The sequence below is a fragment of the Ascaphus truei genome, chromosome 6, assembly GCF_040206685.1.
Source record: "Ascaphus truei isolate aAscTru1 chromosome 6, aAscTru1.hap1, whole genome shotgun sequence".
NCBI lineage: Eukaryota > Metazoa > Chordata > Amphibia > Anura > Ascaphidae > Ascaphus > Ascaphus truei.
In genome coordinates, this window is record NC_134488.1 from 20,053,778 (window position 1) to 20,078,685 (window position 24,908).

Genomic DNA, 24,908 nt, shown 5'->3' on the forward strand with positions numbered 1-24,908 from the left:
GCAGGTAACCGCTTCCCCTGCACAGGGTGTGGCTGCAGGTAACCGCTTCCCCCGCACAGGGTGTGGCTGCAGGTAACCGCTTCCCCTGCACAGGGTGTGGCTGCAGGTAACCGCTTCCTCTGCACAGGGTGTGGCTGCAGGTAACCGCTTCCCCTGCACAGGGTGTGGCTGCAGGTAACCGCTTCCCCTGCACAGGGTGTGGCTGCAGGGAACCGCTTCCCCTGCACAGGGTGTGGCTGCAGGTAACCGCTTCCCCTGCACAGGGTGTGGCTGCAGGTAACCGCTTCCCCTGCACAGGGTGTGGCTGCAGGTAACCGCTTCCCCTGCAGAGGGTGTGGCTGCAGGTAACTGCTTCCCCTGCACAGGGTGTGGCTGCAGGTAACCGCTTCCCCTGCACAGGGTGTGGCTGCAGGTAACCGCTCCCCCGGCACAGGGTGTGGCTGCAGGTAACCGCTTCCCCTGCACAGGGTGTGGCTGCAGGTAACCGCTCCCCCTGCACAGGGTGTGGCTGCAGGTAACCGCTTCCCCTGCAGAGGGTGTGGCTGCAGGTAACCGCTTCCCCTGCACAGGGTGTGGCTGCAGGGAACCGCTTCCCCTGCACAGGGTGTGGCTGCAGGTAACCGCTTCCCCTGCAGAGGGTGTGGCTGCAGGTAACCGCTTCCCCGGCACAGGGTGTGGCTGCAGGTAACTGCTTCCCCTGCACAGGGTGTGGCTGCAGGTAACCGCTTCCCCTGCACAGGGTGTGGCTGCAGGTAACCGCTTCCCCTGCACAGGGTGTGGCTGCAGGTAACCGCTTCCCCTGCACAGGGTGTGGCTGCAGGTAACTGCTTCCCCTGCAGAGGGTGTGGCTGCAGGTAACCGCTTCCCCTGCACAGGGTGTGGCTGCAGGTAACCGCTTCCCCTGCACAGGGTGTGGCTGCAGGTAACCGCTTCCCCTGCACAGGGTGTGGCTGCAGGTAACCGCTTCCCTGGCACAGGGTGTGGCTGCAGGTAACCGCTTCCCCTGCACAGGGTGTGGCTGCAGGTAACCGCTTCCCCTGCAGAGGGTGTGGCTGCAGGTAACCGCTTCCCCTGCACAGGGTGTGGCTGCAGGTAACCGCTTCCCCTGCAGAGGGTGTGGCTGCAGGTAACCGCTTCCCCTGCACAGGGTGTGGCTGCAGGTAACCGCTCCCCCTGCAGAGGGTGTGGCTGCAGGTAACCGCTTCCCCTGCAGAGGGTGTCGCTGCAGGTAACCGCTTCCCCTGCAGAGGGTGTGGCTGCAGGTAACCGCTTCCCCTGCACAGGGTGTGGCTGCAGGTAACCGCTTCCCCTGCAGAGGGTGTGGCTGCAGGTAACCGCTTCCCCTGCAGGGGGTGTGGCTGCAGGTAACCGCTCCCCCTGCACAGGGTGTGGCTGCAGGTAACCGCTTCCCCTGCACAGGGTGTGGCTGCAGGTAACCGCTCCCCCTGCACAGGGTGTGGCTGCAGGTAACCGCTTCCCCTGCACAGGGTGTGGCTGCAGGTAACCGCTCCCCCTGCACAGGGTGTGGCTGCAGGTAACCGCTTCCCCTGCACAGGGTGTGGCTGCAGGTAACCGCTTCCCCTGCACAGGGTGTGGCTGCAGGTAACCGCTTCCCCTGCAGAGGGTGTGGCTGCAGGTAACCGCTTCCCCTGCACAGGGTGTGGCTGCAGGTAACCGCTCCCCCGGCACAGGGTGTGGCTGCAGGTAACCGCTTCCCCTGCACAGGGTGTGGCTGCAGGTAACCGCTCCCCCTGCAGAGGGTGTGGCTGCAGGTAACCGCTTCCCCCGGCACAGGGTGTGGCTGCAGGTAACCGCTTCCCCTGCACAGGGTGTGGCTGCAGGTAACCGCTTCCCCTGCACAGGGTGTGGCTGCAGGTAACCGCTTCCCCCGCACAGGGTGTGGCTGCAGGTAACCCCTTCCCCTGCACAGGGTGTGGCTGCAGGTAACCGCTTCCTCTGCACAGGGTGTGGCTGCAGGTAACCGCTTCCCCTGCACAGGGTGTGGCTGCAGGTAACCGCTTCCCCTGCACAGGGTGTGGCTGCAGGGAACCGCTTCCCCTGCACAGGGTGTGGCTGCAGGTAACCGCTTCCCCTGCACAGGGTGTGGCTGCAGGTAACCGCTTCCCCTGCACAGGGTGTGGCTGCAGGTAACCGCTTCCCCTGCAGAGGGTGTGGCTGCAGGTAACTGCTTCCCCTGCACAGGGTGTGGCTGCAGGTAACCGCTTCCCCTGCACAGGGTGTGGCTGCAGGTAACCGCTCCCCCGGCACAGGGTGTGGCTGCAGGTAACCGCTTCCCCTGCACAGGGTGTGGCTGCAGGTAACCGCTCCCCCTGCACAGGGTGTGGCTGCAGGTAACCGCTTCCCCTGCAGAGGGTGTGGCTGCAGGTAACCGCTTCCCCTGCACAGGGTATGGCTGCAGGGAACCGCTTCCCCTGCACAGGGTGTGGCTGCAGGTAACCGCTTCCCCTGCAGAGGGTGTGGCTGCAGGTAACCGCTTCCCCTGCACAGGGTGTGGCTGCAGGTAACCGCTTCCCCTGCACAGGGTGTGGCTGCAGGTAACCGCTTCCCCTGCACAGGGTGTGGCTGCAGGTAACTGCTTCCCCTGCAGAGGGTGTGGCTGCAGGTAACCGCTTCCCCTGCACAGGGTGTGGCTGCAGGTAACCGCTTCCCCTGCACAGGGTGTGGCTGCAGGTAACCGCTTCCCCTGCACAGGGTGTGGCTGCAGGTAACCGCTTCCCTGGCACAGGGTGTGGCTGCAGGTAACCGCTTCCCCTGCACAGGGTGTGGCTGCAGGTAACCGCTTCCCCTGCAGAGGGTGTGGCTGCAGGTAACCGCTTCCCCTGCACAGGGTGTGGCTGCAGGTAACCGCTTCCCCTGCAGAGGGTGTGGCTGCAGGTAACCGCTTCCCCTGCACAGGGTGTGGCTGCAGGTAACCGCTCCCCCTGCAGAGGGTGTGGCTGCAGGTAACCGCTTCCCCTGCAGAGGGTGTCGCTGCAGGTAACCGCTTCCCCTGCAGAGGGTGTGGCTGCAGGTAACCGCTTCCCCTGCACAGGGTGTGGCTGCAGGTAACCGCTCCCCCTGCAGAGGGTGTGGCTGCAGGTAACCGCTTCCCCTGCAGGGGGTGTGGCTGCAGGTAACCGCTCCCCCTGCACAGGGTGTGGCTGCAGGTAACCGCTTCCCCTGCACAGGGTGTGGCTGCAGGTAACCGCTCCCCCTGCACAGGGTGTGGCTGCAGGTAACCGCTTCCCCTGCACAGGGTGTGGCTGCAGGTAACCGCTCCCCCTGCACAGGGTGTGGCTGCAGGTAACCGCTTCCCCTGCACAGGGTGTGGCTGCAGGTAACCGCTTCCCCTGCACAGGGTGTGGCTGCAGGTAACCGCTTCCCCTGCAGAGGGTGTGGCTGCAGGTAACCGCTTCCCCTGCACAGGGTGTGGCTGCAGGTAACCGCTCCCCCTGCAGAGGGTGTGGCTGCAGGTAACCGCTTCCCCTGCACAGGGTGTGGCTGCAGGTAACCGCTTCCCCTGCACAGGGTGTGGCTGCAGGTAACCGCTTCCCCTGCAGGGGGTGTGGCTGCAGGTAACCGCTTCCCCTGCACAGGGTGTGGCTGCAGGTAACCGCTTCCCCTGCACAGGGTGTGGCTGCAGGTAACCGCTTCCCCTGCACAGGGTGTGGCTGCAGGTAACCGCTTCCCCTGCAGAGGGTGTGGCTGCAGGTAACCGCTTCCCCTGCACAGGGTGTGGCTGCAGGTAACCGCTTCCCCTGCAGAGGGTGTGGCTGCAGGTAACCGCTTCCCCTGCACAGGGTGTGGCTGCAGGTAACCGCTTCCCCTGCACAGGGTGTGGCTGCAGGTAACCGCTTCCCCTGCACAGGGTGTGGCTGCAGGTAACCGCTTCCCCTGCAGGGGGTGTGGCTGCAGGTAACCGCTTCCCCTGCACAGGGTGTGGCTGCAGGGAACCGCTTCCCCTGCACAGGGTGTGGCTGCAGGTAACCGCTTCCCCTGCACAGGGTGTGGCTGCAGGTAACCGCTTCCCCTGCACAGGGTGTGGCTGCAGGTAACCGCTTCCCCTGCACAGGGTGTGGCTGCAGGTAACCGCTTCCCCTGCACAGGGTGTGGCTGCAGGTAACCGCTTCCCCTGCACAGGGTGTGGCTGCAGGTAACCGCTCCCCCTGCACAGGGTGTGGCTGCAGGTAACCGCTCCCCCTGCACAGGGTGTGGCTGCAGGAAATCGCTTCCCCTGCACAGGGTGTGGCTGCAGGTAACCGCTTCCCCTGCACAGGGTGTGGCTGCAGGTAACCGCTTCCCCTGCAGAGGGTGTGGCTGCAGGTAACCGCTTCCCCTGCACAGGGTGTGGCTGCAGGTAACCGCTTCCCCTGCAGAGGGTGTGGCTGCAGGTAACCGCTTCCCCTGCACAGGGTGTGGCTGCAGGTAACCGCTTCCCCTGCACAGGGTGTGGCTGCAGGTAACCGCTTCCCCTGCAGGGGGTGTGGCTGCAGGTAACCGCTTCCCCTGCACAGGGTGTGGCTGCAGGGAACCGCTTCCCCTGCACAGGGTGTGGCTGCAGGTAACCGCTTCCCCTGCACAGGGTGTGGCTGCAGGTAACCGCTTCCCCTGCACAGGGTGTGGCTGCAGGTAACCGCTTCCCCTGCACAGGGTGTGGCTGCAGGTAACCGCTTCCCCTGCACAGGGTGTGGCTGCAGGTAACCGCTTCCCCTGCACAGGGTGTGGCTGCAGATAACCGCTCCCCCTGCACAGGGTGTGGCTGCAGGTAACCGCTCCCCCTGCACAGGGTGTGGCTGCAGGAAATCGCTTCCCCTGCACAGGGTGTGGCTGCAGGTAACCGCTCCCCCTGCACAGGGTGTGGCTGCAGGTAACCGCTCCCCCTGCACAGGGTGTGGCTGCAGGAAATCGCTTCCCCTGCACAGGGTGTGGCTGCAGGTAACCGCTTCCCCTGCACAGGGTGTGGCTGCAGGTAACCGCTTCCCCTGCAGAGGGTGTGGCTGCAGGTAACCGCTTCCCCTGCACAGGGTGTGGCTGCAGGTAACCGCTTCCCCTGCAGAGGGTGTGGCTGCAGGTAACCGCTTCCCCTGCACAGGGTGTGGCTGCAGGTAACCGCTTCCCCTGCACAGGGTGTGGCTGCAGGTAACCGCTTCCCCTGCAGGGGGTGTGGCTGCAGGTAACCGCTTCCCCTGCACAGGGTGTGGCTGCAGGGAACCGCTTCCCCTGCACAGGGTGTGGCTGCAGGTAACCGCTTCCCCTGCACAGGGTGTGGCTGCAGGTAACCGCTTCCCCTGCACAGGGTGTGGCTGCAGGTAACCGCTTCCCCTGCACAGGGTGTGGCTGCAGGTAACCGCTTCCCCTGCACAGGGTGTGGCTGCAGGTAACCGCTTCCCCTGCACAGGGTGTGGCTGCAGGTAACCGCTCCCCCTGCACAGGGTGTGGCTGCAGGTAACCGCTCCCCCTGCACAGGGTGTGGCTGCAGGAAATCGCTTCCCCTGCACAGGGTGTGGCTGCAGGTAACCGCTTCCCCTGCACAGGGTGTGGCTGCAGGTAACCGCTTCCCCTGCAGAGGGTGTGGCTGCAGGTAACCGCTTCCCCTGCACAGGGTGTGGCTGCAGGTAACCGCTTCCCCTGCAGGGGGTGTGGCTGCAGGTAACCGCTTCCCCTGCACAGGGTGTGGCTGCAGGGAACCGCTTCCCCTGCACAGGGTGTGGCTGCAGGTAACCGCTTCCCCTGCACAGGGTGTGGCTGCAGGTAACCGCTTCCCCTGCACAGGGTGTGGCTGCAGGTAACCGCTTCCCCTGCACAGGGTGTGGCTGCAGGTAACCGCTTCCCCTGCACAGGGTGTGGCTGCAGGTAACCGCTTCCCCTGCACAGGGTGTGGCTGCAGGTAACCGCTCCCCCTGCACAGGGTGTGGCTGCAGGTAACCGCTCCCCCTGCACAGGGTGTGGCTGCAGGAAATCGCTTCCCCTGCACAGGGTGTGGCTGCAGGTAACCGCTTCCCCTGCACAGGGTGTGGCTGCAGGTAACCGCTTCCCCTGCAGAGGGTGTGGCTGCAGGTAACCGCTTCCCCTGCACAGGGTGTGGCTGCAGGTAACCGCTTCCCCTGCAGAGGGTGTGGCTGCAGGTAACCGCTTCCCCTGCACAGGGTGTGGCTGCAGGGAACCGCTTCCCCTGCACAGGGTGTGGCTGCAGGTAACCGCTTCCCCTGCACAGGGTGTGGCTGCAGGTAACCGCTTCCCCTGCACAGGGTGTGGCTGCAGGTAACCGCTTCCCCTGCACAGGGTGTGGCTGCAGGTAACCGCTTCCCCTGCACAGGGTGTGGCTGCAGGTAACCGCTTCCCCTGCACAGGGTGTGGCTGCAGGTAACCGCTCCCCCTGCACAGGGTGTGGCTGCAGGTAACCGCTCCCCCTGCACAGGGTGTGGCTGCAGGAAATCGCTTCCCCTGCACAGGGTGTGGCTGCAGGTAACCGCTTCCCCTGCACAGGGTGTGGCTGCAGGTAACCGCTTCCCCTGCAGAGGGTGTGGCTGCAGGTAACCGCTTCCCCTGCACAGGGTGTGGCTGCAGGTAACCGCTTCCCCTGCAGAGGGTGTGGCTGCAGGTAACCGCTTCCCCTGCACAGGGTGTGGCTGCAGGTAACCGCTTCCCCTGCACAGGGTGTGGCTGCAGGTAACCGCTTCCCCTGCACAGGGTGTGGCTGCAGGTAACCGCTTCCCCTGCAGAGGGTGTGGCTGCAGGTAACCGCTTCCCCTGCAGAGGGTGTGGCTGCAGGTAACCGCTCCCCCGGCACAGGGTGTGGCTGCAGGACTCTGGTACTGAAAGGGGTCACTTGATGGCCTCACCTGCCACTACCTGACCTACCTTGTACAGCTGGTGGAAGCCAAAGGCGATGCCGGCCAGAATGATGGCGAGGGCTCCGTATTCTCGCCAGCGGGAGCCAGGAGGACCTGTGGGTCAGAGCAGCAGGACGTAAGCGTGGGCACAAATATATCACATGGCCCCATCATTCACACGCCTTGCACTGGGGGGGATGTGGTGAGATTGTGGGGCTTTAATGTCCTAGTAAAACATCCCTAACCCTTCTCTGTGACGGTGGCGTGTCCGGGCTGCGAGCGGTTTTTATTGCCCCCGCCTTTTCATTATTAATGAAACGGGACTGGAATGATCTTTCACAAAAGTTCAGCGAGTCTATAAAGCCGCTGAGCTGAAATGCCATCTCCTCACATCACATTAAGTGACACAAGTCTGTCTTTGTGGCAAAATTATAAAAGAAAAACGAACGGAAGGGGGAGGGGGGGAGGAGGAGAGCGAAGGTTGAGGGGGGGGGGAGAGGAATAAAGCAGACTTTTTTTTAATACAAAAGGTAATTAATACGATGCTAAGAAAGATTCATCTTACTGTACAAATGCACAGACGTTTCTCCAGATCAGGGACTCAACTCCAGTCCTCAAGAACCCCCAACAAGTCAGGATATCCCAGCTTCAGCACAGGTGGCTCAGTCGAAGACAGAGCCACTGATTGAGCCACCTGTGCTGAAGCAGAGACTGATTGAGCCACCTGTGTTGAAGCAGGGTTATCCTGAAAACCTGACCTGTTGGGCGGGGCCTTGAGGACTGAAACGGAGCACCCCAGCTCTAGATTACAGCAAACTTGCTTTATGGCAGTAGCCCACTGCCAATTAGAATAACACAACGTGGTAACATTAGCTGGGGCTGTAAGTCACAGAGCTGTATGTCTCACAGGTCAGTGTATTTATAGTGATAGTCAAGCAGTTCCCAAGGCGTTAATGCCATCCACAACGCAGATATCCCCATGCAGGCACTGGGACCAGATAAAACACGAGCTGGTGTTTATACAGTGTGTGTGTGTGTGTGTGTGTCACACACAGGGAGACAGACGCACACACTCCACGTATGAGTGGACTCCAGTAACACGTCTGGCCATTCACTCCCTGACAGTAGAATAGCTCCTGAGTACAAGAGAGCTGTGAACGGCCTGATCCATTGCTCAGAGGTTATTAGATATCTGGATAAGACCAGGTCCCCATATATGAAAGCTACAGAGCAACCCGAAGGCAGAAGTAACACACGGTCCAGGATACAACTCCTCAGACTGTGTATTGTAGCATATTAACCCCTTGTATATCATGGGGCCTGCAGCAGAATGCAAAGCAGCACAGGGACACATGTATACATGTTTGAGTGCACACTTAGAACACCAGTTTTTCTTGCTATGTAAATATCGAGTGGCACACCCAAGGGTGTTATCCCATGGAAAAATGTCAAAAATATGTATTGTATTCTGTACAATTGTGTGTGCTATGATGCAGGCCTCTGAGAAGATATACCACTCTTACAGAGTCCTTCAATCCCCACTCCAACATACACATACTTCAATAAAGAAACGGTTGTGTAGCCTGTCTTAAATGTGCTTTTCACCCATCATCATATACCTCATTATGAAATCCTACTGTACTTATTTTTGGGCAGAAAAATGTGCGCGCTTTAGATTTGTTGTAAAAATAAACATTTTGCACGATTATGAACGCGCTTTTTTGGGCGTTACCAGATTCCAGCAACAAAGTGGAACGTCAGAGCCGGCCAAAACCCAAACGCTCCCTAAAGCAGGGTTTGGGCATCTCCAGTCTTCAAGGGCCACCAACAGGGCCATCCCTGCTTCAGCACAGGTGGCTCAGTCTATGACTGAGCCACCTGTGCTGAAGCAGGGATACCCTGAAAACCTGACATGTTGGATGGTCTTGAGGACTGCAGTTGCCCACCCTTGCCCTAATAGGGTCCACCCTACACATTTTTTTAAAGCATTTTTTTAATAACTTGTTCACATAACTGATTGCTGAACCGCCACCTCCCACACTCAGTTCCAGAGGTACTGGCAGTTGACACAATCATTCCATTTTGCAAATTGCTATTCACAAACTATAGGGGCTATTAAACACTGACAACAGCCGAGCCCTTCCCATGCAACTCCTGAGGTTTTAACTCAAACCTTTGTCGTGACAAAGCAATCCACCCACACAGAGGCTATCAGATTTACTGATGAAACTTTGATTCTGCCCATATTCTCCAGATCACACTTGCACTAGCAGCGATAAGACTCCAAGAGAGAACTCAGAGCTCCGTGTGCTGTGATCTACTCACAAGGAACCCAGCAAAATGACTACTGTATGCATGCCAGGCTCTTTGATTATATACTATTAACCACACCCACAAACCATAGGGGATGGATACCCTTACAGTCAGTTTCTACAACAGCTGGAACCCATCTCCAGTGGCACACCCTTCAGCTCTCCTGTTGTAGAGAATGCAAGAATGTATTGACCCACTGGCTTCTCCTCATCTGGGATGTGTAAGAGGCAATCTCCCTGTGGGGTTTGATGATCAGAACAATGTAGATGCAGGGGAGGAAGTCCGCTGTTGGTGGGAAGGTGGTTTTGCTCCTTGAGCAAACAGATCATGGCCCGGAGATGAGCGTGGAAGCTTCCCCCTCCCTTCAGTGCCAGAAGGGATTGGGCGGAGACTTGGTCCCATTCCGTGCAATGCATTGCTGGCCCTGTGGACCTGAAGGTTGCATGCTCCGCTCTCATGCGCTTCTCTGCGACTTCCATCATGCAGCAGGACAAATACTGTACGAGGGTAGTGCCAAATTTGGCTGCCGAGATGACCACTTCCCTATTTATCTTTGGTTCAGTACATTTAGATGATGTAGTATACAGGCAACTTTGAAGTCTTACAGCGAAGTGAAGAAGCATGCAACTGTACCTCTTACGTTATTGTCAATCAGAACAGGCAGGTAAAGTACATGAGACTTTAAGCTCTTCACTGCCAGTGGCGACCCTTGTGACAGGTCCTAAAACCGGTGACCTATTGTAGAAGCAATAAACACCGAAGCCACTAACAGGAATATGTCAATAGGCAACACAGGTGGTTTTTTTTTTGTTTGTTTTGTTCACATTTAAGATGGCTGCCTCATTGCGATCTGCCTTGTGTTCAGAAAATTTCCGGGAATGCATCCCAAATGCTGTTGCTGTATATACAGTATACACACACATGCTCAAAAACTGTGACAGGACAGATAAGAAAAGGTTACCCACAGAAATACATCAACCTAATTTTTTTTTAAATCACCATCTTTATAAAAGTTGAAACGTTCAAGAGGAAAAAAAGAAGAGAATTAGAGATGAAAAGGAAGCGTGTGCATGCTTTGCATGCGTTTATATGGGAGAATGAATCACTAAATACAGTAGGTAACTTCAGCACGGCTTTGCACATGTCCGCAGCAGCCAAAGAGTTAACGTGGTATTTTGCCCTCAATTGGGGCCCCTGGTCGCAATGACAGGAGTCGCTCCCTTCCCCGTCACGGTGACTGATGCGCCCGGAAACTAATCGCATGTCAAACACAAGATATTTTATGTAATAAATTACAGGCTAAAAGTAATTCCAAAGTCATTTATCAGTTTTATTATCAGTCACACAAAGTCTTGTTTCTCTGGATTAATCAAAATCAACAGTTTATCCCCCCCCCGCCCCCCTCCCCCTCTTCATTTGCTTTGAACGGGCATATATATTACTTTCTAGCACCGTTCAGTACAAGAGGGGTCAGGCTAGCAGTGATAGGGTTAACTTTATCATTTTTTTACTTTAATCAACCAGAAAATACATTTAAAAATAAAATCACAACCAAGACAGGACTACAGTAGTCTGTCTCTTCTCAATTATAAATAAGGCTGAGACTATAATGTCTAAGCGCGGAAACCCTCATTCCACCGCGCGACCCGTGCAGCACTCGGATTGGGCGAGTGTGTTGTCATGGATATGTAACTTTACTCACAATGCCCCCCCCCACTCATTCATAATTCATGGGGCAATTACATTAACGTTTTAATTGAAAAAAAAAAAAAAAAATAACATCTATTGGGATTTCCCCCTCCCCCTTACAAAGACATTGATTTATAATAAGTTAATAGGGTTCCGGCTGACCCACTGATAAAATGATCTCTTGTGTATGGGCGTTATGGAACGTGGCTTTGAAGCTCCTCCTTATCACACAGGCAGATCACATGAATGACATGCAGCTGTTCTGTTGGACATCAGTTAGTGAGGGTCCTGTTCTAAGTATCATGTACGTACGGTAGGAAGTTAAGGTTGGAGATTACTGATTTGCCTGCCTGTCCGCCCATCCATGTGCTGCACCTGCATCACCAAAACCTTGTCTTCTTGGTGCACGTGCCAGCTATAGCCCAAATCAGCCCATTAGTGGGCACAAGATTATGACCATGTCAAATGTGCTCCATCCTACTAGACATGGTGCTTTACTGGGAAGCGTGATCTCTGCATGGAAGAACGTCCGGGTTCTGGGACTGAATGTAGGAGGGGAGGGAGTAAAGCTGGCATGGGTGGAATGATAGTGTGGTGGAGAACACTCCGTTAGACTGGAGAGGGCATCTAACAAGAGAATTTGTGTACCTTTCAGTAAGAGAAGGAATTATTAGGTCATTGGGTATCACTCACTGTATGGCTGCAGTGCCAGCTGAGGAAGGGGGCCCGGGTGGGACATCCCAGTGGCTCCCTGGGGCGGAGGATCATCGTGGGCAGTGCCAGACTGCTGCAGCGCCAACTCGATCTCCTCATCACTTAGTCCTAGAAGAGAGAAAGAAAAGAGGCAACATAGAAGTGCATCAGTACACTGGGTTCCTTCTTGTAAAGCACTGTTATGGTTGAGCTGCTACTCCTTGTAGTATGAGACCAGACACAATAAGTTATGGCGAGTAAAAAAGCAACAAAGACCTCTCCACCATACAGCAAACAAAAATACCACTTGGGAGCACATTCACGTCTCAGGCGGGTCCACAAACCTGTCCTTCCCCATCATCGCTTTGCACACCGTGCTTCTGCGGCAGCCAGGGATTATGGGTAATGACATGTAAATGAGCCCTCACCGTGTGTCACTTTTTGCTTCTAATCCATTTTAACATGGATCCCCCATATGCGTATGCCCACTGCATTACTCTGCGTGTTCAGCACAGGCATTAGGTGCTACAACATAGATTGCAAGCTCTTGGGCTAGAGATTCATTGTGCCCTTGTCATTTTTATAAGCACATTGGCAGCACTAGAAATAAATTAAAAATATAAAATATAACCCTCCCAATCTCCTCCTAGTCTGCACCGGGAGGGTGCCGACATTTGATGTTTTCTCATTCAATTTGGTTAATTTCTCAGCATTTTATGGCTGCCGTTTCCGTGTTTGATATTCTACAACCCTTCCCTGAAAAACACATCCCATCAACAGCAAATGTGGCTCATTTTAATGTGCAATGAATTCGATTAACCCCTCCACTGCCAGAGAGGGCCTCCCACGGGCAGCAGACTTTTCGGGAGCCCCCCCGCTCCCCAAGTAACAATAACCTCTGAAAATCAGACGTGGGCAGGAAATACACACTATAACCAGACTAATTATTGGACGAAGCAGCTCATTAACGTGCATCGTTACTATAGGGGGGAAGAACGCGCTATGTTTTATGACAAATGCAGAAATAAAAAGGGGAATCAAAGTGGGAGCGTGATTATAGAAAACGGGAGATGAGATCCAAAGAGAATACCAAACAGTGCCGCACCGGGGCAGTGCCGGCCGCAGCCCTCCCTCTGCCCACCGGGGCAGTGCCGGCCGCAGCCCTCCCTCTGCCCACACAGGCCAGCTGGGCGCAGCCCTGGCGCCACCTGAACTGCAATGAACCGCTCCGGCTGTTCCTCTTAGGTACTGGTGAGACAGTCACCACATAGGCGAATGCCCTCACTGTGTAGGGCAGGGGGTGGGCAACTTCAGTCCTCAAGGGCCACCAACAGGATATCCCTGCTTCAGCACCAGTAGCTCAATTAGTGGCTCAGTCGAAAACCCTTGGTGTAGTTTGTTTCCCACTTTGTAACCCGTCTGCTGCTGGAGGGCGCCAAAAGGGGTAAGAAGCGTGGATCCCCTCCAAGCGGTCACGGAACCGCGTGCCTGCTTATCCCATGGACATATTCTAATACTGTGTCTGGCAGGAGTGGCCAACTCCAGTCCTCGATAGCCACCAACGGGCCAGGTTTTAAGGACACCCCTGGTTCAGCACAGGTGGCTCAGTCAAAATGACAGCCACCTGTGCTGAAGCAGGGATAACCTGAAAAGCTGGCCTGCTGGTGCCCCTCGATGACTGGAGTTGGCCACCCCTGGCGTATGGGCATGTTATTTTTAATGGACGCTCATCTTCCTTGGCCAAATACTTAACGCCGGAGTCTAACCAATTCCCATACAAAAGCCGCACTTGACACAATTACAATGCAGAAGTAATAAAAGGCCCAAACAGTGAGGATAGTCGCAGCAAGTAAATAATAACACAAGGCAAAGGGAGACCCTGCCCTGAACACAGTGGTATATTGGGACACTTGCAGACACACCAATGTGTAGACGTGCATTTGTTCAAAGTGTACGTCAGGAAGGTCAAGTGCAGCTCGAGTCAGTGGCACAGGCGGAACTAATTACACGACATGCTTCTTTTAAGAGGAGAGTATTGCGCTGGGCTTCACAAATGGAAAGGGACGGTGCTCGTCAAATACTGAATGGAAGAGGGCTCGATAGGCATGGAGAGATGAGGGTGAAACATGAGAGGGCTGTAGCAGTAAAAGGTGAAAAGATGAGACATCCTTGGGTCGAGTGTAAAAGCAGAGTAAAGCTATAACGAAAGATCAGAGTTAAGATATATGGGGGTGCAGAGCCGTGTATAGCTTTAACCTCTAGCATGTTCTTGACCATGTACGCCTTGGGACCCAAGAGAAACTATCGACGTTCATCTTGGACGAATGGCTTTTTTTTTTTTTGCTCGTGGATTATCGGGATAACCGATCTAATGGAGCAATAAGCCTGAAAAGGGTCAGGAGGAGGGTGGTGGTTGAAACTCCCGGCACTGTGAAGGTTATAGTAAAGGAGACGATGGGTGTCAGAGGCACGAGATGATGGAGGAAGAGATGCACGAGGCAGTGAGGCCAGATTGAATGTTGCAGTAATCAGGGCGGGCGACAATGAGGTACTTGCAGAAGTATTTCGAGGAACAGAGGAAGGGGCATATCTTCGCAATTTCTCTTTTGGTAAAAGAGTTTATATGAGGGGAGAAAGATTGAGTCAAACGTAACCCCTAGGTAAGGTACTTGTGAGACTGTGTCTACTGACTAATGGAGAAGGGAACAATATGGCTGTTTTGGGAGGGCATACGATAAAAACGTTTTAAATAATATGTTACATTTGAAGGTCATCGAGGCAGAGCTTGCGGATAGGCAATGAGCAGGAGGAACCTTGAATGAGCGGTGGGAGGCAGTGTCACGGATGCCGGGAGAGTGGAAAATGTGCAGTAGAAAAGGGTGGTCAACAATAGCACAAGCAGAAGAGAGGTCAAGAAGAACGGAGAAGTGTCCTTCAGATAGGCGGTTTGCGTTGCGTATGCTGCGTCAATGCTCGAATAAAGAGGTTTCAAAGTAAAATGTGGTCGTCCGGTCTATTGCGTGGTCTGTCATTTACCCAAGTGTAAGTTTATTATTACTACTTGCTTTTAAAGTATCTATTGAATTACTTAACCCGAGTGCAATGTCTTTTTTGATAGATATAGAGATTATATATATAGAGAGAGATTATATGTAGAGATTATATGTAGAATGTGTATATACAGGCATACCCCGCATTAACGTACGCAATGGGACCGGAGCATGTATGTAAAGCGAAAATGTACTTAAAGTGAAGCACTACCTTTTCCCACTTATCGATGCATGTACAGTACTGCAATCATCATATACGTGCATAACTGATGTAAATAACGCATTTTTAACGGGCTCTATAGTCTCCCCGCTTGCGCACAGCTTCGGTACAGGTAGGGAGCCGGTATTGCTGTTCAGGATGTGCTGACAGGCGCATGCGCGAGCTGCCGTTACCTAAAACAGTGTTTGGGAGAGCAGGAGAATGTGGTTTATATGATTCAATGCAACAAATGTGACCAAGGTTGCTACATTGGGGAAACTAGACAAAACTACAAGGAAGAATGAATATGCAGACACTCTATACTCCATCACGAAGAAGGAAGATATTGCTCACCTGTGGGACATCACTTCTCACAACCAGATCATTCCATAAATGATTTAAAAATCAAAATCCTCAATGGAATGTTTAAACGCACCCAAGAACGGAAAACATTTGAACTCAGAATGATAAGACTCTTTGACACCAAAACCAAAGGACTTAATGCGGTTATGGGGATTCTCACACACTATCACAATTGTTTGTAATGATCCCGCCTGCCTCTCCTCTTATCCACACCTTCTTCCCGTCCCACCCCCCACAGCATCACCTTCCCCCTCCATGCTGTTCCTTGTCACCGCTTTACACCCTTCCATGTCTTCAAACACTTTCTTAGCCTACCTTATCTACTGTACAGCTCTGTTTTTTTTTTCTCCCACCCTGCTCTCCCAAACACTGTTTTAGCCATAAATTCCATTGTATATCAGTATTGCTGACCTGAGGAAGAGCGAACTCTCGAAAGCTTGTCCTATGACATAAATTGTTAGTCCAAATAAAAAAGGTACAGTATCACCTAATACTGAAGTACTCATTTATTCTGCACTATCGCAACTAGGCTAACACGGCTATTTCCGTTATTTATTTATATATATATATATACACAGAACCCCAATAAGCTCATATTGAACCCCCAAAATAACCACAATATATATATGCGTATAGGTGTCAAAGAGGAGAGCTACTGAGCATGGCTGAGCATGGCAATATATATTTAAAACTAGAGACAGAACATGAAACACAGACAGAGCTCAGTGCTACATCCATTAACACAGATACACGGTACAGTGCCTATATATATAAAGATATCTTTATATATATATAGATATCTATATATATATAGATATATATATATATAGACACTGTATCGTGTATCTGTGTTAATGATGTAGCACTGAGCTCTGTCTGTGTTTCATGTTCTGTCTCTGGTTTTAAATACACACACACACACACACACACACACACACACACACACACACACACACACACACACACACACACACACACACACGTATATATATGTGTGTGTGTGTATGTAAGTGTTTGTGTTTATGTATATGTATGTGTGTGTACATATTTAAATATATATGTGTGTGTGTGTGTTTGTATGTATGCATGTATATGCATGTAGATGTCGCTTTATGTATGTATGTGTGTGTGTGTGTGTTTGTGTATATATATATATATATATATATATATATATATATATATGTAAGTGTGTGAGTGTGGAGACAGTGTGAGTCCGTGTGAGTGTAGTGCAGAACCCCTGCACTAAGAGGTTTACATTACTGAATAACCCCTTGAGCCCTGGCCTGGGGACTGTCCACGGCTCCCTGAGATCACAAGAGGTTAACGGCAGCCGTGAGCAGAACGTCCGAGAGCGAAGAGAGGACGTGGCTCTTATTACAGACACAGCTTTCTGCCGTTGTTTATCACCAGCCTGACTAATGTCGCCTTTTTTATTTTTTTTGGTTTGAAATAATCTCATGCAAATTAGACACACGCTTCCTCCTAGTTGATTGCTATCTGAGCTGAATAATCTGCCAGGCACTGAGGGGACACAAGGCAAGGACTCCGAGCGAGAGGACAGGGAGAGAGACACGGCGGAGTCACGCAGTAACCGTGTGTGCTACTGTAACCTTACGCGGACACCTGACCTCTGCGCTGTGTCCCGCCAATGCAGCTGCAGCATCTCACCTGAACAAACTCAGATTAGACTGTAAGCTCTTCGAGATTTGGGACTTCTTGATACGGCCGGTATTTACGTAATATCTGCTGCAGTTATTTATTTGTTTACTTATTTATAAAATGTTTTACCAGGAAGTAATACATTGAGAGTTACCTCTCGTTTTCACGTATGTCCTGGGCACAGAGTTAAGACAAATAATACATGGTTACAAATACATAGTTACATAAATGAGCAGGGTATACATTATATACAAGACATTGCGTGCACAGTTACAGAAAAAATATATTATGGGCGTATGAAACAGTTACAGACCAGGTTAAAATGTGAGACAGCTTCAGTTTTGAAAGAACTTAGACTGGTGACGGCTGTGCGAGTCTCCGGTATATTGTTCCAGTTGTGGGGTGCACGGTAAGAGGAGGAACGGCCGGATACTTGGGAACCTTGCTGAACCTTGGGACCATGAACAGTCTTTTGGAGTCAGATCTCAGATGATAAGTGCTGCGTGTGGTAGGGGTGAGGAGCTTGTTCAGATAGATGGTTAGCTTGCCCAGAAGGTATTTGAAGGCAAGACAGGAAAGATGGACTTTGCGCCTAGACACAAGTGATGACCAATCTAGTTCTTTGAGCATTTCGCAGTGATGTGTGTTGTAGTTGCATTGGAGAACAAAACGGCATATTGAATTGTAGAGGGTGTCAAGTTTGCTAAGGTGGGTTTGGGGTGCAGAGCTGTATACTATGTCCCCATAGTCGATAATTGGCATTAGCATCTGCTGTGCGATACGCTTTCTGACCAACAGGCTTAGGGAGGATTTGCTCCTGTAAAGTACACCTAGTTTGGCATAGGTCTTGGATGTCAGGGTATCAATGTGTATTCCAAATGTTAAATGGGAGTAAAACCATATGCCCAAGTATTTAAAACTAGTGACAGGTGTTAGGGTAGTGTCAGCGTTGGTTCTGATCTGGAGCTCAGTCACTGGAAGCTTTAAAAATGTAGCCTTGTCCCAAATACCATTGTTACAGTCTTGTCAGTGTTTAAAAACAGTTTGTTTTGGAAATCCAGTTTTCGAGTCTCAAAAAGTCAGACTGAAGTATGTGTTCAAGGTCAGAGAGGCTATGGCTGTGTGCATATAAGATTGTGTCAGCTGCATACATGTGTATTGAGGCTTCCTTACAGGCTGTAGGAAGATCATTGATGAACGCTGAGAAGAGTAGGGCCCCCAGAACAGAGCCTTGCGGGACACCACAGGTGATATCCAAGGGGTTGGAGTTAGAGCCTGAGATGGACACATGTTGGGATCTACCTGATAGGTAGGACTGAAACCAGTTTAAAGCATGCTTCCCTATTCCAGAGCTCTGGAGTTTGTTAAGCAGGATAGCATGATCAACAGTATCAAAAGCCTTTGCAAAATCTAGGAATACTGCACCAGTGAGTTGTCCCCGTTCCATTCCACACTGTATTTCATTGCAAACTTTTAGCAGTCTAGTTACGGTGGAGTGTTTGGGACGAAACCCAGATTGGAATTGGCTAGGAAAATTTCTCTTGGTATAGTAATCGCTTATTTGGAAGTGAATACATTTTTCCATGACTTTGGATAGAATTGGGAGGAGAGATTGGCCTGTAGTTTGAGACAGTGTTTTTGTCCCCACTTTTGAAGATTGGGACAACTCTGGCAGTTTTCCAGGTCTTAGGGATATGGCCTGCAGACAGGATAGAGTTGACTATGTAAGCAATTGGTTTGGCAATGGTTGGGGCACCAAGTCTCAGGAACTTGGATTGCAGTAGGTCAGGTCCGCATTGGCTGCTTAGTTTTAATTTGAGGAGCGCTTGTGTAATCTCCTCTTCGGATACTGGGACAAACTGAAAATTGTGGGCAGTGTTGGGAGGGGGTGGGGCTATATGGGTACTCCCAGGATGAGATTCAGGTATGCGGTTTGGGCTGCGTGTTGCTAATAAGTTAGTAGCACACCCCACAAAGTAATCATTGAATGCATTTGCAATGTCAGTGGGGTTTGTCAGAGTAATATCCCCCTTAGTGATATTACTTGGTTGTTGATGGTTAGGAGGCTGGAATATATTGTTGATAACCTTCCAGAAGTTAGCTGGGTTTGATGTATTTTGGTGGAGATTGTCAGAGTAATATTGTGCTTTTGCATGCCTTATTTGCCTTATGCACATGTTCCGCAGGCATCTGTAGTGATTGAGATCCTTGGTAGTGCCAGTTACTTTGTAGCTTTTCCACAAGGCATCCCTGAACTGGTACAGTGCTATAAGGTCAGTTGTGACCCACGGTAGGTGGGCCCACCATACTCTTATTCTGCATAGTGGAGCATGGGTAACGCAGAGTTTTAAGAACTCGGATTGGAAATATTAGAGCGCAGAATCAGGGTCGGGAATTAAGTCGATTCTGTGCCAAGATTCTGTCTTATGATACATAAGGCCAAGGATCCAGCCTCGGTGCTATGCAAATCATAAGAGCATACATCAATGACCAAAACATAGCTGCCCGCAGGACACGGAGGAGGGTACGCTGCTCATAACTATAAAACAAGATTTAGAATAAGTGGGGCAACCGACAATCATTTTAATCTGCCCTGACCTGTTTCTCTACTGCTTACAGCTGGCCAACATCGACTCGGAGACACTGCTTCTTCTCACCTCTTTAACAAGGTCCTAGCACCAAAATGAAGCAATAATGGTGACATATCTACAGGGTAAAAGCTAGTGGACTGATCCCTTTTATATATAGCACCAAAAAATATCACTGGTGAGCACATTCACATGTCTCAGACAGGCCTGCAAGCCTGCCCTTCCCCATTATCTCTTAGCATACAGTGCTTCCACTGCAGCAATGGATTCTGGGAAATGACATGCAAATGAGCACAGTGTGTCATTCTGCTTCTTATCCATTTTAACATGGACCCCTATAAAAATGAAGATTGCCGTATCACACAGCTTTAAAGCACAGCCTGGGTTAAAGAAGTGCACAGCCAGGAAACCTACTCACAGACAGCTGTTTCGTCCTTTTATGTTTCATCAGTTTATGTCTCATATGTTTACTTTTATGTCTCATATGTTTACTTTTATATATACAAATAAAAAGCCACTTTTTACGCACTTTGTTTTTTCAGGCAGTGTGTAAACATGGTGGGTTTACACATGGGAGAGGTTTGAGTAACCCTAGATATCCCCTTTGGTGTAATATCACCATGAAGCGAACAGGAGTTTGCAAATGCCCGGCACCCTATCTCCTTATATGCAGCGGCTCGCTAAACAGGATGGGGCGCACTAGGGCGCAGCAAGCACACGACTGACACACACTCCCCCATTTCAGAGGCCGGGATCACAAGCAAATTCTTCATCATTTCCAAAGAAACTAAATCAGGCAAATGTTTGCTCTGTGCATTAATTATTTGTTTAACGAACTCTTACAGCTGAATTCTATAAGGAGTTATAATACTTCCTCTCCCTCCCTCCTCCTCGCTTAAATCCTACAATGTAGGACAATGACAGACCCCTCTGCCTGCATGTGCTCACCTCCAGTATTTAGCTCAATGCTTCACTTGTCTTTAACTTTTTTTGTGATATGTCTCAATCACACCTTAAATAAGTTATGGTGGGTAAAAAAAGTGGGGGGGAAAACTCCCCCGTACAGTATAAAGCAAATAAAGAGATCACATGTGAGCACAGTACGCGACTAGCACCCTCTCTATCCACCTTTAAGACCCACCTTAAGACACACTTGCTTAAAGAAGCATATGAATAGCACTGTGGATATTCTGGACACATGATACATAAAGCTTGGCCCCCTGCAGACGCACTTACCAGAACTCCCTCCTACTGTCTCTGTACCTTCTCCCTACCTAACAATTAGACTGTAAGCTCCTCGGGGAAGGACTCCTCTTCCTTAATGTTACTTTTATGTCTGAAGCATTTATTCCCATGACCTGTTATTTATATTATCTGTTAATTATTTGATTACCACGTGTATTACTACTGTGAAGCGCTATGTACATTAATGGCGCTATATAAATAAAGACATACAATACAATACACAGACAGGTCTGCCACTCTGCCGTCCCCCACTATCTCTTAGCATACAGTGCTTCCACTACAGCAAGGGATTCTGAGAAATGACATGCAAATGAGCACAGTGTCACCTTTTGCTTCTATTCCATTTTAACATGGCCCCGTATAAACTTATGCCTGCACAGCTTTTCAGCACAGTCTGGGTTAAAGAAGCGCATAGGCAGTAAATCTACCCGGCCACGTTCCCTGCAGTGGGACACCTTCCCTGCAGCCATGTTCACCTCCTGCTCCCCTCAGTGTAACACCTTCCCTGCAGCCATGTTCACCTCCTGCTCCCCTCAGTGTAACACCTTCCCTGCAGCCATGTTCACCTCCTGCTCCCCTCAGTGTAACACCTTCCCTGCAGCCATGTTCACCTCCTGCTCCCCTCAGTGTAACACCTTCCCTGCAGCCATGTTCACCTCCTGCTCCCCTCAGTGTAACACCTTCCCTGCAGCCATGTTCACCTCCTGCTCCCCTCAGTGTAACACCTTCCCTGCAGCCATGTTCACCTCCTGCTCCCCTAAGTGTAACACCTTCCCTGCAGCCATGTTCACCTCCTGCTCCCCTCAGTGTAACACCTTCCCTGCAGCCATGTTCACCTCCTGCTCCCCTCAGTGTAACACCTTCCCTGCAGCCATGTTCACCTCCTGCTCCCCTCAGTGTAACACCTTCCCTGCAGCCATGTTCACCTCCTGCTCCCCTCAGTGTAACACCTTCCCTGCAGCCATGTTCACCTCCTGCTCCCCTCAGTGTAACACCTTCCCTGCAGCCATGTTCACCTCCTGCTCCCCTCAGTGTAACACCTTCCCTGCAGCCATGTTCACCTCCTGCTCCCCTCAGTGTAACACCTTCCCTGCAGCCATGTTCACCTCCTGCTCCCCTCAGTGTAACACCTTCCCTGCAGCCATGTTCACCTCCTGCTCCCCTCAGTGTAACACCTTCTCTGCACAATCCATGTTCACCTCATGCTCCCCTCAGTGTAACACCTTCCCTGCAGCCATGTTCACCTCCTGCTCCCTTCAGTGTAACACCTTCTCTGCACAATCCATGTTCACCTCCTGCTCCCCTCAGTGTAACACCTTCCCTGCAGCCATGTTCACCTCCTGCTCCCTTCAGTGTAACACCTTCTCTGCACAAGCCATGTTCACCTCCTGCTCCCCTCAGTGTAACACCTTCCCTGCAGCCACGTTCACCTCCTGCTCCCCTCAGTGTAACACCTTCCCTGCAGCCATGTTCACCTCCTGCTCCCCTCAGTGTAACACCTTCCCTGCAGCCATGTTCACCTCCTGCTCCCCTCAGTGTAACACCTTCCCTGCAGCCATGTTCACCTCCTGCTCCCCTCAGTGTAACACCTTCCCTGCAGCCATGTTCACCTCCTGCTCCCCTCAGTGTAACACCTTCCCTGCAGCCATGTTCACCTCCTGCTCCCCTCAGTGTAACACCTTCCCTGCAGCCATGTTCACCTCCTGCTCCCCTCAGTGTAACACCTTCCCTGCAGCCATGTTCACCTCCTGCTCCCCTCAGTGTAACACCTTCCCTGCAGCCATGTTCACCTCCTGCTCCCCTCAGTGTAACACCTTCTCTGCACAATCCATGTTCACCTCCTGCTCCCCTCAGTGTAACACCTTCCCTGCAGCCATGTTCACCTCCTGCTCCCCTCAGTGTAACACCTTCCCTGCAGCTATGTTCACCTCCTGCTCCCCTCAGTGTAACACCTTCCCTGCAGCCATGTTCACCTCCTGCTCCCCTCAGTGTAACACCTTCCCTGCAGCCATGTTCACCTCCTGCTCCCCTCAGTGTAACACCTTCCCTGCAGCCATGTTCACCTCCTGCTCCCCTCAGTGTAACACCTTCCCTGCAGCCATGTTCACCTCCTGCTCCCCTCAGTGTAACACCTTCCCTGCAGCCATGTTCACCTCCTGCTCCCCTCAGTGTAACACCTTCCCTGCAGCCATGTTCACCTCCTGCTCCCCTCAGTGTAACACCTTCCCTGCACAAGCCATGTTCACCTCCTGCTCCCCTCAGTGTAACACCTTCCCTGCAGCCATGTTCACCTCCTGCTCCCCTCAGTGTAACACCTTCCCTGCAGCCATGTTCACCTCCTGCTCCCCTCAGTGTAACACCTTCCCTGCAGCCATGTTCACCTCCTGCTCCCCTAAGTGTAACACCTTCCCTGCAGCCATGTTCACCTCCTGCTCCCCTCAGTGTAACACCTTCCCTGCAGCCATGTTCACCTCCTGCTCCCCTCAGTGTAACACCTTCTCTGCACAAGCCATGTTCACCTCCTGCTCCCCTCAGTGTAACACCTTCCCTGCACAAGCCAACTCGTCATTTATTTATTTTTTCCCCACTTACAGGGGGGGGGGGGGGGGAGGGAAAAGCAACCCAAAAAATAAAAAATAAATTTAAAATAAATTCCATTATTCCCGATAAACAGAGAGAATGAGACAGGCTGCCTCTTCCCAATCAATTTAGAGCAGGAGTGGCCAACAGCAGTCCTCAAGGGCCACAAACAGGTCAGGGTTTAAGGCTATCCCAGATTCAGCACAGGTGGCTCAATCAGAATGACAGTAACCTGTGCTGAAGCAGGGGTATCCCCAATACCTGGCCTGTTGGTGGTCCTTGAGGACTAGAGTTGGCCAACCCTGGTCTAGAGAATATCATCAGATCTGCCACGGCCACTGATTTCCTGCAAGTCTCGCTACTTCAGTCCCACTCATTTCAGCATCAGACTTCAACACGGGCTCTGAGATAAAAGCTAGGGCTTTCCCATTCAAATGTAATTTGCTAGTGCAAGATCGGTTCATTTCAAGTAGTTTAACTTAAAGTGGAAATTAACAGAAAGGCACCTGTTATGGAAACCATTTTTCTCAACATACCACACGAGTTCTCCTCCCTTTTCTTTAGCGGTCGGTTGTATTTTGATTTGTATGTAAGATTGGTTCTTTGTTTTCTTCTTTCTTAAGTGTATTTTCATGGATAATTCAAGCATTTGACAGCTAAGCTAAAACTACTGTAGCAAAACACTACTTTAAACTGTTTATGTTTCATATGCTGCAATTAGTAAAGCAAGAATAATACATAAAAAAAAAAAGGGCATCTTTGGCCCAGAACCACTAACGTCTCCCAGATTTCAGTCTTTGGGGGTGCACGTCTCTGGATTGTTGTCTCCTTTCAATGCAGGTAGTATACAGTAAGCTTTGTGGAGCGAGATTCACTATGCTTGTGTACTAAGTATAGCACTGCGCACACAATCATCCATATATCACATCATAAAATAAGAACGCTGCGGCTAGTGGAATGAATGAAATAATCAGTCCGCATACTAATTACACAGCCACTACGGGAGCCACGCAGCAGCTTGGCTCTCCTCTCGCCCCCGTGGAAGTGTTATTAAGGTTGAGTTGGGAGAGCAGGCAGGACGCGCAGAGCCAGTTAAAAGTCCTCGGGTGACCCCTGAGACCCCTATTTCCCAGAGCCCTGTATAAAATTGAATTTTTTAAACATAAATTACACGTAATGACGACACAGTAAAAACTAACAGTAATGGAAAGCTGTGCTGTATTTCATTAGCCGAGCTTATTCGGTGCTACCTGATACAGACGGGCCTTGTTTATGAGTTAGTGTGTTAGCAGATGTGGATAGAGGCATTCTCTTCGACCTTGCTCTTCTCATTGGGGCATGAAATTACGATGCCAGCACCTTCATATTACAGCCATAAATACTGTAAACTGCAAATTTAAGCCAACGGCTCCTATTGTCTCTGAACATAAAGCTGATCGGTATTTATTTAAAAGGGGCGAGGGAAAAATATTATATATCACATTGTTTATGGGCCCCATACCCCTCCCCAACACAGCAGGGGAAAGGGTGTGTGTGTGTGTGTGTGTGTGTGTGTGTGTCACACACACATTATATATATATATATATATATATATATATATATTTTTTTTCCCCCCCCATCTCTTAGTAAACTGAGGAATGAGGAGATATAGGTGACATAGTTCCATTCACATTATATTAATTTGTGTGTATATAC

At 51.3% G+C, this 24,908-nt stretch overlaps 1 protein-coding gene across 1 annotated transcript in view; it reads right to left on the reverse strand.

The window, feature by feature from the left end:
• The window catches only part of PEX14 (peroxisomal biogenesis factor 14), a 196,636-nt gene that overhangs the window by 10,421 nt on the left and 161,307 nt on the right, over nucleotides 1–24,908 (reverse strand). Inside the window, exons 3-4 of the mRNA XM_075603513.1 lie at nucleotides 11,529–11,657; nucleotides 6,862–6,947 (exon numbers count right to left, since the gene is read on the reverse strand). Of these exons, the coding sequence (XP_075459628.1) occupies nucleotides 6,862–6,947; nucleotides 11,529–11,657 (215 nt within the window). The remainder of the gene's footprint in view (nucleotides 1–6,861; nucleotides 6,948–11,528; nucleotides 11,658–24,908) is intronic.